The sequence below is a fragment of the Dicentrarchus labrax genome, unplaced genomic scaffold (assembly GCF_905237075.1).
Source record: "Dicentrarchus labrax unplaced genomic scaffold, dlabrax2021, whole genome shotgun sequence".
Classification (NCBI taxonomy): Eukaryota; Metazoa; Chordata; class Actinopteri; family Moronidae; genus Dicentrarchus; species Dicentrarchus labrax.
In genome coordinates this window covers 10613817-10627002 of record NW_026136722.1, presented here as the reverse complement: position 1 = coordinate 10627002, position 13186 = coordinate 10613817, and the positions used below count along the sequence as shown (strand labels likewise).

At 42.2% G+C, this 13186-nt stretch overlaps 1 protein-coding gene across 1 annotated transcript; it reads right to left on the bottom strand.

Annotated features, from left to right (window-relative positions):
• Positions 1-578: 578 nt before the first annotated feature.
• On the bottom strand, positions 579-3382 carry pmp22a (peripheral myelin protein 22a). The gene is made up of 5 exons (XM_051388790.1): positions 3215-3382; positions 2342-2433; positions 2061-2154; positions 1814-1954; positions 579-1692 (listed from the first exon to the last, which is right to left on the bottom strand). Exons 2-5 carry the CDS (start codon positions 2417-2419, stop codon positions 1535-1537), a joined length of 471 nt encoding a protein of 156 aa, XP_051244750.1. The 5' UTR covers positions 2420-2433; positions 3215-3382; the 3' UTR covers positions 579-1534.
• Between the last annotated feature and the right edge of the window lie 9804 nt (positions 3383-13186).

The following is a 13186-nucleotide window of genomic DNA, read 5'->3' as shown; positions in this document are numbered from 1 at the left end:
CTTAAACTGTAGCCAGGTGGTGCTGTTTGCTTTTCCAAAGTGTGTCTGTTTACAGTGTGGATGGTGAGGAATCAATTGTATGAATCAAAGGTACATAAAAAGCACTTTTACTGAGAAATTATTTTATTAGGAGTCACTGTGTGCAAAATAGTGATTTTTAACTTTTCAAAAGCTTTGATTGTACTTTACTGTTTGAACTGTACTTTTTCATTCACCAAGATGCCATTCTGTAATTAAACTGAAAGTATTTATCTTAAAATATGATTATGTGGTGCCCAAATATTCCACCAACAGATGAATGGGTCCTGGGAGTGTATTGTCACAGCTCCCCCATGTGGTACAACTGAGCTACTACATGGAGCCATGTGCAACTGAAGGTTAGTGTTTAACGCTCAGGTCATTTGCTGGTCCCAGTGTATTACACAATTAATATATCAGATAGTATGAGTTTCAGAGTAAAATCAGTGATTCAGAAATATCAGATAAAAGTTTAACTGTGTGGACACTTAATGTACACTCAATTTGCACACAACCAAAGTCTGTGATTTGTGCATATAGCGGGACTTTGCAACAGTAAGTAGAATTAATTTCAAAAGGTTTATTTAGAAGAATACTGACAAAAATGCAAACTTTGGTTTGCACAAAGCAAATTAATCACAGGACATGACACACTTGCAACACAAAGTATACATTTCAAGAATAGTAGATATAAAGCACCATTTTCAAAACTAGATTACAAAATGCAAAATATATTTTTATTTGGCATATCAAGTACAATGATAATTCAGGAGAAAAAAACAAAAAACTTCATGAGTTTATTAACACTTCTTAATGTTATTTTTTTAGTTTCTGAGGATGTTCTCATTTCCTTCAAGAAGAACACAGATATTCTGAGTAAGGCACGTGGTTCAAAGCATTTGACACATTAAAAAAAAAAAAAAAAAATTTTAAAAAAAGCTTGATACTCTGGCAGTTGAAGCGACATCTCTTTGGCACAGCTGCATGATTTGTGAGAGACACGAACTCTATCACGTAAATGAGCATGACAAATGTTAACTTGACAACACTATGTACAACATGTATGTAAAAATGTTATAAATATGTCTAAAAACCACAGACATTATGTACATCTTTGTACTGAAGGATTACTCGTCTTTGTTATCACGCATGATGGATTTGTGGAAGTTGGGTGCCAGCATGCAACAAAAGTCAATATGTCACCAACAACATTTATACACACATTTTGAAATCACCACAGGATAATGTGTGGTGACACTCAGCCTTTGTTAAAATTCACAAAGCAAATAGGTGTGATATTTTTCAGCATGTGATCGGAACATAATAGACTGAAATACAGCTAAAAAAGATCCCCAGCAGTGATAAATGTCAGTATTTACAATTGTTAGTGACACATGCACTTTTGTTGTATTGTTGGGATGTCAGTCTATGGTCTGTGGGCAGTAGGCACAGTGCGATGTTGTTGTAAAAGGGGGAATCCTAACTACCCCTCCTCTTTTCTCCTCTGCTCCATCTCTCATTCTTTCTTCCTCAGGACGATATAAATGAGGCCGCTGATGAGACAGAGAGGGAACGCCACCCAGGCCAGCACGTAGGCGTAGCCGAACTGTGCATCGGATCTATCATCCGGACTCATCACTGTGTAGATAATCGCTCCGCACATCACGAACACACCTAGGGAAAGAGGCGAAAGGAGAGGTGAGGCAAATCTGAAGCGAATGTTGATGATCTCACAACTCCACCCAGCACGTGCTCGGGGGTGTGAGCAGTCAGCGTGTGATAAAGTCATACTCACTTGCCAAGATCTGGAAGATGGCAGTGAAGAAGAAGCGTCCGCCCTTGACCAGTCTGAACAGCTGATACAAAAAGGCAATGAGGGAGAAGAAGCAGAAGAGTATTGACAGTATCATCAGGGCCTGAACTGCCTGGATCCAGTCTAGAAGACAGACAGAAATGATGGAGATCGTGAATAAAAACACATTCACAACTTCAAAAACAAAGAAGTTGTCATTTTAGTTTGTTTTTCAGGAATTCTGACAAACCTTCATTGCCTGCTGGCTTGCAGTGGTAGCCTCCATTAGTTACCATGCAATTGTACCATAGATTTGTGCTTCCATCCGTAACTACAGACCAGGTCTGGTAAACAAGAGCAACACAGAAGCATTAAAATACATTGCAGCATCCACAGTACAAGTATGAGCCAAAGCACCAATATTTAATGATTACACCATAAAGCAGCTGGACTCTGTGATAGTTTATTCACACCATGTCCCTGTTACATTCTGCCTTTTTCACAATTTGGATTGAACAAAGTGTAACTTACACTGACTGCTGTTGACACAATAAGAAGAATGAGGATGATAAGGTGCAAGATGAGCACTCCAAGCAGGATGAGCAGCATTTTTTCAAGTAGATCTAGAGGGAAACATGAGACAAAAAAAGTAAATCCACATGAAGTTACACCCGCACTACAACCCCTTGTTATGTGTGCAGCTCCACATCAGCTCATCCCGACGCGAGATGGCGCTACATCCTCACTTGTGCACCAACCGCAATGTTTACCTCAATGTGAAAGTATCCCCTTACACACGTAAAAAGAAAAGAAAGAAGGAAGGAACTTTAATTCCTTCCTGATGGGGCTAAAAAAAGCTCAATGTTAACTTTAAAGTCAGGCTGTGGAACTCGATGCACAAGTTGATTTCACTAGATTGAACTTTGGATCCATTTACAAGTCCGAATGATTTAATTACAACTCATTAATTTAACTGACGCATGTTTGTATAGTAGGTAAGTTAAAAAAAAAAAAGAAAAAGCAAAAGAAAAGGTTGGCGTAAACCAGAGTAGGCAGCATAAAGACCGATTCTCAACTAATCGATGCATGCTGCTGGAGACAAACTCGACCCCATCTCCATGAAAAACATTCCAGCGTATTGCCGCCATGCGTGCGCCTCAGCCGTTTTATTCTCTGGTGTGAGAATATAAACTACAGCTTATAGAGCCTCATATCTAAACTGCTGACGGACGAGTCAGCCAGCCGACATACAACAGATACGTGCGTTTTCGCGTTATATAAGTAAATCCAAAGTCGATTTAAAGTCCAGTGGTGAAGTCCTGTTTGTATGAGTGGGGGAAAAAAAAAAAACAACCCAAAGAAACCAGCTAGAACAAAACGCCCCAACACATTAGTCCAACTTACAAAAAAAGAAAGGCAAAGCGAGAGGTTTGTGTCCGTGGAAAGGGAGTGCTGAAGTGAAGAGTTGGGGAAAGAATCAGCGGTGTTCTGCTCCTCTCGACTCTTTCTCTGTAGCTACTATTCCAGATGTGGCTCACACACCCCAGTCAGACTCTTTCTGCCTCTGAGAACACCGCCCTGCAGGCCCTGCACGTCACCAGAGGCCCGCTCCAAAAGCTTTTCTTTTTTTTTTTTCTTCTGCTTTTTTTATCCTCCTCTTGTCGTGGTAGCCTATCATCTGGATTGTACTAAAGTCCACAGGATTGTATGGAGTATCACATGGTATTATTTTTCAAACCGCAAAGCCCTAAAAATGTAGTGTTATGCCTTTTAAAAACATCCATTATTGCACACCTATAACACATCCAGTTAAATTCCAGCGATGGCATGTTGCTCTGTCATTTTGTGATTCATGTGTTATTGGTGCATTTTATAGCTGTGGTGTCTTTATGGTCCCTATAAAAGGCACGATGCTGCATCAAGGTGTTCACTCTCTGCATACTGCACCATGCATGCCACTTGATGTTTGTTTTTATTTAGCCACACCTGAAATACAAACAATTTGAGCTCTAGCTGTCAGGACAGTCAAGAGGACTGTCCCCGCCACTGGGTGAACTCAAAATATGCAAACTGAGCTCCATAAACCACACATGTCCAGCAGTTTTATCCAGATAGTGTGTGTGTGTGTGTGTGTGTGTGTGTGTGTGTGTTTGCATGCATGTGGACAGACCAGCCCTCTGGAGGCCCCGTGGTATGCCCAGAATGCCTCTGTGTGTGTGTGTGTGTGTGTGTGTGTGTGTGTGTGTGTGTGTGTGTGTGTGTGTGTGTGTGTGTGTGCCTCATGTTTACTCCTGCTTCTGCAGACAGGAGGGCGAGTTTGTCCAGTGCCGAAGGGAGTTAACACGGTGCAATGTTTCGGTCATGTTAAATTGATGGAACGGCTTGGAGCTCCACGCACACAAACGATTCAAGGATGAGTGACAAAGATCCCGCCGTGGTTCTGCAACCCTCATTACGCTGTGGTCTCGGGCCATTTCCTCACAAAGTGACAAAGTTGTCAAAACCAAACCAGCACGCAAACGACAACAGTGACAAAAGAACAAGCACACACGATTTGCTATTTTGAAAACCCTCCCAGTCCAAACGTGATTGTGATCAGCTGCTGCAGTCAGAGAACACAGCTTGAACGCCCTCTCTCTCCTCTGCTGTGCAGCTTTTTGGCTCTTCAGGTGAATTCCTGTGGTCTGTGTTTGTAAACACGAGAGGGGAGGAACTACGAGCTGCTGCCCAGGCTCACCGTGGGATGCCGGGGCGAGGCAGTGCCCGTGAGGAGCCAAGGAGAAAGAGAGAGAGTGAGAGAGAGAGGGGGCTCTTTGACAATCAGCCCGGCCACTCAGCTGGACGTGCTGCTGTTTATGAAGATGTAATTGGTGCAGTGGTCAGGTGGAGGGCAGTGCCAGCAGCAGCAGCAGGGGCGGCAGGGTGAGAAGTCAGACCTGGCTGCCTAGCTGGAGCAGGTGTGTGTGGAGACTATAAATGTCAAAGTGGTCTAACTCTCCAGAAAACAGAAACAGAAAAGGATTCACACGCAGCCGCTGCTACACACAAACTGAGGAGTAAAGGGTTGGATCTATTTTGTTCTGTTGGAGTTTAAAACATCTATATAAATAATAACAACAATAACTTAAAGTTATAAGGCAATTCTGTTGTCTGCTATTGTTGTTGTTGTTGTTGTAAACTCTCATACAGCATCTGTGATACATTCCTCAGCAAATGAAGCTTCACTTGCAGTGAGCTGCAGCTACAAGAGTCCCACCCTTTCTTTATTACAGCTTTTATTAACTTTAATTCAATAAACTGTGAGATTGCGCCCATCATATCATTAGTGGTTGGATGTTTCATAATTTCTATAAAAACATGCACATGTAACCTTCTTAATGAATCTTTAATACAGTTATTGTTTGAGGTTTTGTGATAATTAATGCCGTGTGAAACACATCCAGTTAATGTGAGGACACTGTGAAAGACATGTGAAGGCTTTCTCACACTTTAGCCTGCATTCTTATTAGTGCCAACCTCTCTGAGTGATTAGCTACTTTGTGCTGTCAGTGATAGCTCAGCCATAGCCCTGCAGAGTTATGATCTTTCTTACATGGCTGATAGCACTGGAAACCATCCAAAACCTTTTACCCCCATTAAATGAAAACACGACAGCTCCTCGTCTTTGGAAAGTGAAGGATTACAAAGCAAACAGGCACAGTCACAGCCATTGTGGCTAGGCTGCGGCTGAAATTTGAAACCGACACACCCTGTTTCACTGAGAGCATCAGGACACAGGTGAGCTGTTTTAGAAAGTTGCCTTACCAAAGTTTGTGGATAATAACAGGAGTATTTTTAAGTTTCCCTAAATCAACCTCACGGATTTGTGCAAATGTGCTTCAGTGCTGTTTAAGTAGTATCCCAAGCAAGGCAGCTGACCTAAAACAAAACCACAGAGGCGTCATGGTGATTTCACTGTCATTTAATGAAAGGACAGATTGTAATGCCATGAAATATTGGGCTGTGGCTTTGTTGGAAAAATTGATGTTGTTAATAGGAAATAATACCAGTCCCCAAGAGAATACATCTGTGGTGTGGATAACTTTAATTTGGACATGAATTCTCTAAAACGTCTAATATTCTTACAATAATATATGTTGATTTTGTAATTTCCTTGACATGGTTGTTAAAATATAGATCTGAATCTATACTTAAGTGAATATATCTGGATAAGTCTTCAGTGTTAAAGGCTGTGAGTCAAGGTCAGTGCTAACTTTCAGTTTTCTTTCTGGCATCAGTGCAAATGATCTCAGGTTTGTGTTTATATCACATTGAAAGTCAAGTCAAGACTGGTGTTACAGTCAAGGTGCATTACTGGAACAGTGTGCTGTTTTGTGACAGAGTGAGTCAGCCTCAGTTTAAGCCCAGCCCTGGTATACAACACTGGGCTCCACCTGCAGGAGTGGCCAATATGACTCTTTTGGACTGCTCCAGCTCCAATAGCAAACATGGGACTGAGAGAAGAGTGAGACAATTAGGGATTAGGTGGTTTTGGTTTTGGACATGACTGCCTGGAGGACGTCTTAGTGGGACAGCTGGAAAGGCATATTTTACTTGTGGGAATATGGAGGAATGGTGGAACGCCTCAGTCCTCCTTCACCTATGGAAACCCCTGCCAAAACAAGAGGAAACACTAAAGCTCTGAAGTCAGTCTGGTCAAATGTCATCAGGAATAGCTGACAACGCCTGTCCCCAAAAAAAACATTGGATATATTTCCAGCTTATCACAGCTGGAACACCTTGGAGTTCACTCCAGCTGCTCTCAGAACTTCACACTTGTTAAAGCCTGGGTGGGTTTGTGTTGTGGTGTGGTTTAGTCAAATCGCATCCCTCCATTTACTTTGAAACCGTAGACAGCAACATTCCTCTCTACGGTGCCATTTCTGCTTTCCAGGATGTCTATGGTGCTTTCCTTGTGTTGCCCGATCATCAGGCCCAAACTGGCCTCACTGTGCTGCTCTTAGTGTTTGTGTTTCGCCACTTAGTGACTATCAGATAACATCCCACAGACCACGCAGGAAGAGCCATTCAGACTCAGACCTACGTTAAAAGATAGCACACTTAGCAAGGCCGTGTTACACCGCTCACACACAATGACACTGATACTAGACTGCGTGTTGACACGGGCCATGAGTATGCACAAAACACACTCACAAAAAGCCGAGCTCACTCATTCTTTCACCTCAAAATATGAGCAGGCGTCCATGTTTGCATCTTATCTTTGAGAGGTTGCGCTATCAAAACTCTCTGCTGTGTGTGAAAAGCTACATAATATGCAGGTCTGTGCGCAAGTGTAAAGTAGGATCACATTAAAGCATCTGTGCCGTGCATGCCCCGTCTCACCTCTTTCATTTTACACTCTGAAGCTCCAAAACAGACCATGACCGAGCTGAAGATCTCCATTGGCTGGGAGTTAAATCAGATAAAGCGGGCCAAGATGTTATGGAGGGGAGAGGGGCTTGGTTTCTTTCCCTTTAGAAATGGGCCTGCCCCTCCCCGTGAAGCAACAACAACCAAATAAATCAGAGACATACGGCATGACGAACTCCAGATTGTGGCACCCTAGTGATCCTAAACATGTGCTAATCATTAGCCTCTGGCTTCCTGTTGGAGTCGATGTCATCGGCACACATATCCCAACAGGCAAGAAGACCAGCATACAAACTGTTGCTTCGAATCAGAGTGATACTGGCCTCAGGGGTTTGGAATGAAGCAATAAAAGCTATGAAAGAATACAATTTGAATCGCCTTGCGCTTATTTCTGCACAAATCTCACAGCTCCGTTATCTACGGATAAATATCTAAGATGCATCAGACACACTCTATGCTCGTTGTTTTTAATTACAAGCAAATGTGTCTGAATAAACACTCCTGGTCATATGATTCATTTGCTTTGGGATCTGCAGCTAAAATCCCCTTTAACTCCCAGAGAAGAAAATTATTATTGCCTACTTGTTATCAGTGATTTCCTCATTCCTGCTGATGTGCTATCTTTTTCCAGCAGAGTATCTGTGCTCCTCTGACAGCTAACAGTGCAGCACTTCCTTTACAATCTGCCAAGTCAGATTTAAAGAAAGGTGTGTGCCAGGGAATTTTTTCTTTCCTAAAGTGTTTGCCAGTACTTAGATTTAGTAAATCTGGTCTACCTTAAGGATGAGGAGTAGATTCTAACTGGCTATTGGTGCATTATCGAAGGCATTTATTTATTTTAGAAATGATATACAGATCTGGTACTGGGGTCAAAGGTCATGAAAGGCCAGTGAAAACACCAAGCATTGAGCTCATTTACTCTCTGAGGTAAGACATGTTTACATGATTAGCACTAGTGAGTGTAGCTCTTGTACTCTGAGGCCATTGGGAGATTTTTATACGAAGTGTAACACGGTGGATATTATTATGTTTGTGTAAAACAGCTGAGAAGTGGACTATTAGCTTTGGGACGTCTAACAAAGGGCTAGCTGTTGTCTTGTGTAAAAGAAGGCACGAATAAGATCATCCGTAAGCATGCTGCTAAACAAGCTTTATCTCTGTCTAGATCAGGCTCACTGCTTACGTTATGAGTCATGCAGCTGCTGATACATGAAGCCAAACTTGATAATGGAATCCATAATACTCATGGTGTTTTGGTTTCCTGTCTGTGTTTGTAGAAGAAGATGGCTGGTCAAACTTTGGTTTGCCTTTGGGAAATGTGGTGATATACATATGTGATGGCTAGCCTAATGACTGTACCATGGCCTGGCCAAAGGAAGCTGCGGCCGTGCCGTAAAGCCTGGCTTGGAGCAGAGAATCTGTGTTGTGTGTGCTCATCTGTCGGCATCGGTCTGGACTGCAGCCCAGACCAGCCACTCGCACGGGATCTGCTCTGAACCCACTGGCAGCTCCTCTCAGTGGTAGAGTGAAGGAGGAGGTGAGGACGGACTGATAATTCCTGGCAGATGAACAGATGCACCAGCACGTGCTACAAATCCACACAAACATAATGCACACACTTGAAAACATCCACAAATGCACAAATATTATTGCTCTAATAACCCTTCTCTAACTCCAAGATCAACCCAAGCACTGTCTGTGAAACGTCTCTCCCTGGCTTTAAAGCAATAGGATAGGATTACAATGTATTTGTTTTGTTTTGTTTGCAAGCAGGATGACTCTAGGGATGCTAAATTTGGCTGGTCACTCAGCCTGTTGCTCTTCCACTTTGGGCCAGACTGAAATATATTTGATGAAATGCCAGAAAAAATATAGGTCTTCGTTGTCCATAGAGAATTAATCCTAATGACTTTGGTGATCCCTTGGCTTTCCCCCTTCCACCACCAGCAGCTTAACATTTTTGGTTTTTAGAGAAATGTCTGGACAACTATTGAATGCGCTACTATACAATTTGGTAAACATATTCATCCCTCCCTCAGAACGAATTGTAATAACTTTGGTGATCACTTATCTCTTCATCTAAGGCTACCATCAGGTCAAAATTTATATTTCTCCAATTCTTGTTATTTTTCTTAAACAAATACCTGTAAACCTAATGCTATTCCCATCAGCCTCAGCTGTACTTAGCAAATGTTAGATAAACTAAGATTTTTTTAACATGTTGACATTAATATTTAGCTCAAAGCACCACTGTGCCTACAGTCTCACAAAGCCACCATCTCAGCTGTAGACTTGTGGTGTTGTTACTCCCTTTTCATGATTTGTACAATATCACAGTGATAAGTTCATAGGCTTATAAAAGCTAAGTATGTTTTGTTAAGTTTTTCCAAGAAAGAAATCATTTCTGCGCAGTACGAAATAAGAACAAACAATTAAATTATAATAACCTCTTGTTTAGTTACCACAAACAGTGATAACTGCCATAACAGGAAAGCTTGTTGCCACAGAAACTGAAATGTCCTTAAAGGAAAATCAAAGGAAAAATGTATCACATTCAAGCCCACATTGTTTGATTGTGGGATGGTATCTTCTAAAATGTGGAGCCTAAAAAAACCAACAGTCACCGCTTATCATGAAAGATGTGTCCAAAATCCCCATAAAACACAGATCTAGCAGATTATCACTTTGACCTAAGTGCAAGACAAACTTAAAAGTGTCCTCCCCCCAAAAAGTAAAAATGTTTCACATGTATTCAGAGAGCACAGGAAGAACAGCTTGATGTATACAGACTATAGAATTATCCTACACTACTCCAGCAGGATTTAAGACATAGCAGATCCCACCCACTCCCACCCCCGTCTAACCTCGCTCTTGATCCAGAGTGATGAGAGATGTTGGGACACATTGTTATGCTTTATGCATTCCAGATGAGACCTTAGCCTGTTCCCCCACCCCTATGAGTGTTTCAAAACATGTGTTCTCCTAAGTTCCTTTTTGTAATGAATATATGAATTTCAACCTCTCGTGACAAAATTTGGGCGTGGTCAAGAACAACATGCAGTGCAACTATATCTATAAATTTTCAGCCTTTTAAATGTTTATAAAAACTACCTCAATCAACTTCCAAGGCCAAAAACTGAGGTTTAGAATGTGCAAGCGGAAAAATTACATTAAATTCTTTTCTTGGCCATATGGTGTAGGCAAGTGGTGAACTCAGAGAAGAAAATATAGCATGGCAGCTTGGATTGAACTTTTTCAGAGTTGTGGGGGGGATGGGATGGAAAGACTTAATTGAAAACAGGGGTTGTTTTTATATTTTTCCATTATAAAGTTACCCTTTCAAAACAATTACCTGGGCTCTCATTACAGTGGGACTACAGTTCAGCTTCAACCTTGTTAAAAAAAGCTGGGCTCCTGCGAGCCCTAATGTCCGTCTTTTGGGCTTAATAACTAACGTATAGTATAAATACCACAAGTACAGACACGTGTTAAATGCACAAAAGCAAGCACAAGCTGGAGATGCATGCTCATGGAAAAACCGTCACATATTTGAAGCCACAAACAAAATCTCTCTCTTACACAGAAACTACACATACAATCACAATGCAGCTGACATCCTAAACTACCACTTTGGGGATGTGGGGGTTTTCCGAGGAGAATATTTAATTCTCTGAGGTCATGGTTGGGTTTGTAGATCGCCCTGTCTGTGAAAACTACACACATGGTTGTGGGAGGAGGGAGTAGGCTGTACTGGCCAATTCCTGAGAATCACCAGACTAACTACAGTGTAATTGTTGCACAATGGATGACTGGAAACTTCATGGAAAAGTGGAAACTCTGTGGTGACGATAATACTTTTTCACCTCTTAGCTTTGGATTTAATTATCAGTAAGCTGAATGCCAACTCAGTTTCATTATTAAATTTGACTTTTTGTTGCTCACCTGTAGAATTATAATGAGCGGTGTGGGATTTTCAGCGGCACCGTAAAGGCCTGAAAATGACCAGTGCGTAATTCTCGATGAAACTGCTAGTGACCAGGAAATTCCTAATTCTATCAGCAGTTCTTTCCATTGAGTAGCCTTTCCTCCCTCTGTGTGTGTGTGTGTGTGTGTGTGTGTGTGTGTGTGTGTGTGTGTGTGTGTGTGTGTGTGTGTGTGTGTGTGTGTGTGTGTGTGTGTGTGTGTGTGTGTGTGGTGTGTGGTGTCTGCTTGAGTCGCTGTCTGGCTGGCTCTCTTCCCTCAGTGAGAAGTGATGGGACAGGCTACAGACGACAGGCAGCTGGATCGACCATAACACACACACACACACACACACACACACACACACACACACACACACACACTGTAGGCCACCCTGGTCACACCCAAGGCATCCCAAGCACGCAGTGCCAGGCACTTACACAGTGGTCTCTAAATATGCCTACGGCTCTGTGGGTGACTCTCACTCACTATGCACGTCTGTGTGTGCATGGGAACATATGTGAAAGAGGGGGTCAGTGTTTGATAGCGTACAAAATGGCAGCACTGTGCGGGGTTCCAGATGTAGACTGTGTGTACACCATATGTTACTGGTGAAGGGCTCGGTTAACAATACGATTAGGAATGAATAGATAGAGCTGTGACAGTGGGCCAAGTGTCTCTCCTCCCATCCCAGGGGCCAACAGCACAGTGACCTCACCCTGCCTCCACCCTAAACACTCCCCCCTCCAACACTTCCTGGCTGGCCCAAAGCAGCGGCACAGCTGGAGCATGCAGCAGGAGAATAGCAAGAAAAAAAAAAAAGAAAAGAAAAGTTATTTGGAAGATTACTTAACCATTCATTCTCTATTCGTTCCTTCCTGCTCTGATTCACTTTTTGTCCAACCTCGCTCTTGCTCACCAAGTCGGTCAAACACCCACATAAGCAGACTTGCATTCCTGAGCACACACACACACACACACACACACACACACACACACACACACACACATATACACACACCCAACTCCCACAAAGTTTGAGGTTTTCGCTGTCAACATGACGTTTTGCTGGAGACTGTGGTGTGAATGAGGCAGTGCTTTGCCTGAGATGAATCTGCTATGACTTTCTTTGCCTCTTTGAGTGAGCTGTCAGTCAAAGTAAACAGCTACAGATGGGAAGGGGCGGAGAGGGCTTTAACCAGGCTTTACCACGCTAGGTACAACGCCAAAAGGCAATTGTCTGATACAGGAAAAGCCAGGGGATGGCCTCATGCTCAGCTGCGCCTTCCAAGCTCAGAGCCAGACGCCCCTCTACATCATATGCAGAGCATAACATTGAGTGTTTAGGTTTAAAATAAATACTGCAGATAGATTTAAATTTAGCTTTAAATGTGGATTGAAATTAATCCACCCAGAAAGAAAAAATATTTCGTGACAGATATGAGAATGTTAAGGTTGTTTAAGAGATCAAATAAGTGTGCTTTGCTGTTTCTGACACTAGTTTTAATCCAACATTTGAGTGATCATTTGCCTTTATAGCATGCATGCCTGTAGGAGAGTGGCTGCATGAATAAGGGATTACCACTGTCTTCTTTAATGATTTCTGTTATTTAATATAGAGCAGAAAAATATAAAAAAGTAACACTTGCATTTTGCAACATAAAACAGCAAACATAACACACTACCCAGTCCAGCACAATGCATTATGGGAAATGAGGGCCATCGCTACAATACTGTCTATGCTAAATTTTCACTCTTATGTCACTTTGCACATCATCCTTTTCTCCAGCCAGCATATTTAGTCTGTTTTTTAATCATTAAATGAAGTGTTTAATTATTTTATTAAAGTCAAATCAGAGAAAAAAAAATAAACACAACTCAACCCAACCCCAACAGTCACACAGACACACACGAAACATCTGTTTACGGTCTGCCAGCTCTGATTGGCTGCGTAATCTCAGCGGAGGAGGAGGAGGAGGAGGAGGAGAGTCAGAGCCTGGCCGGTAG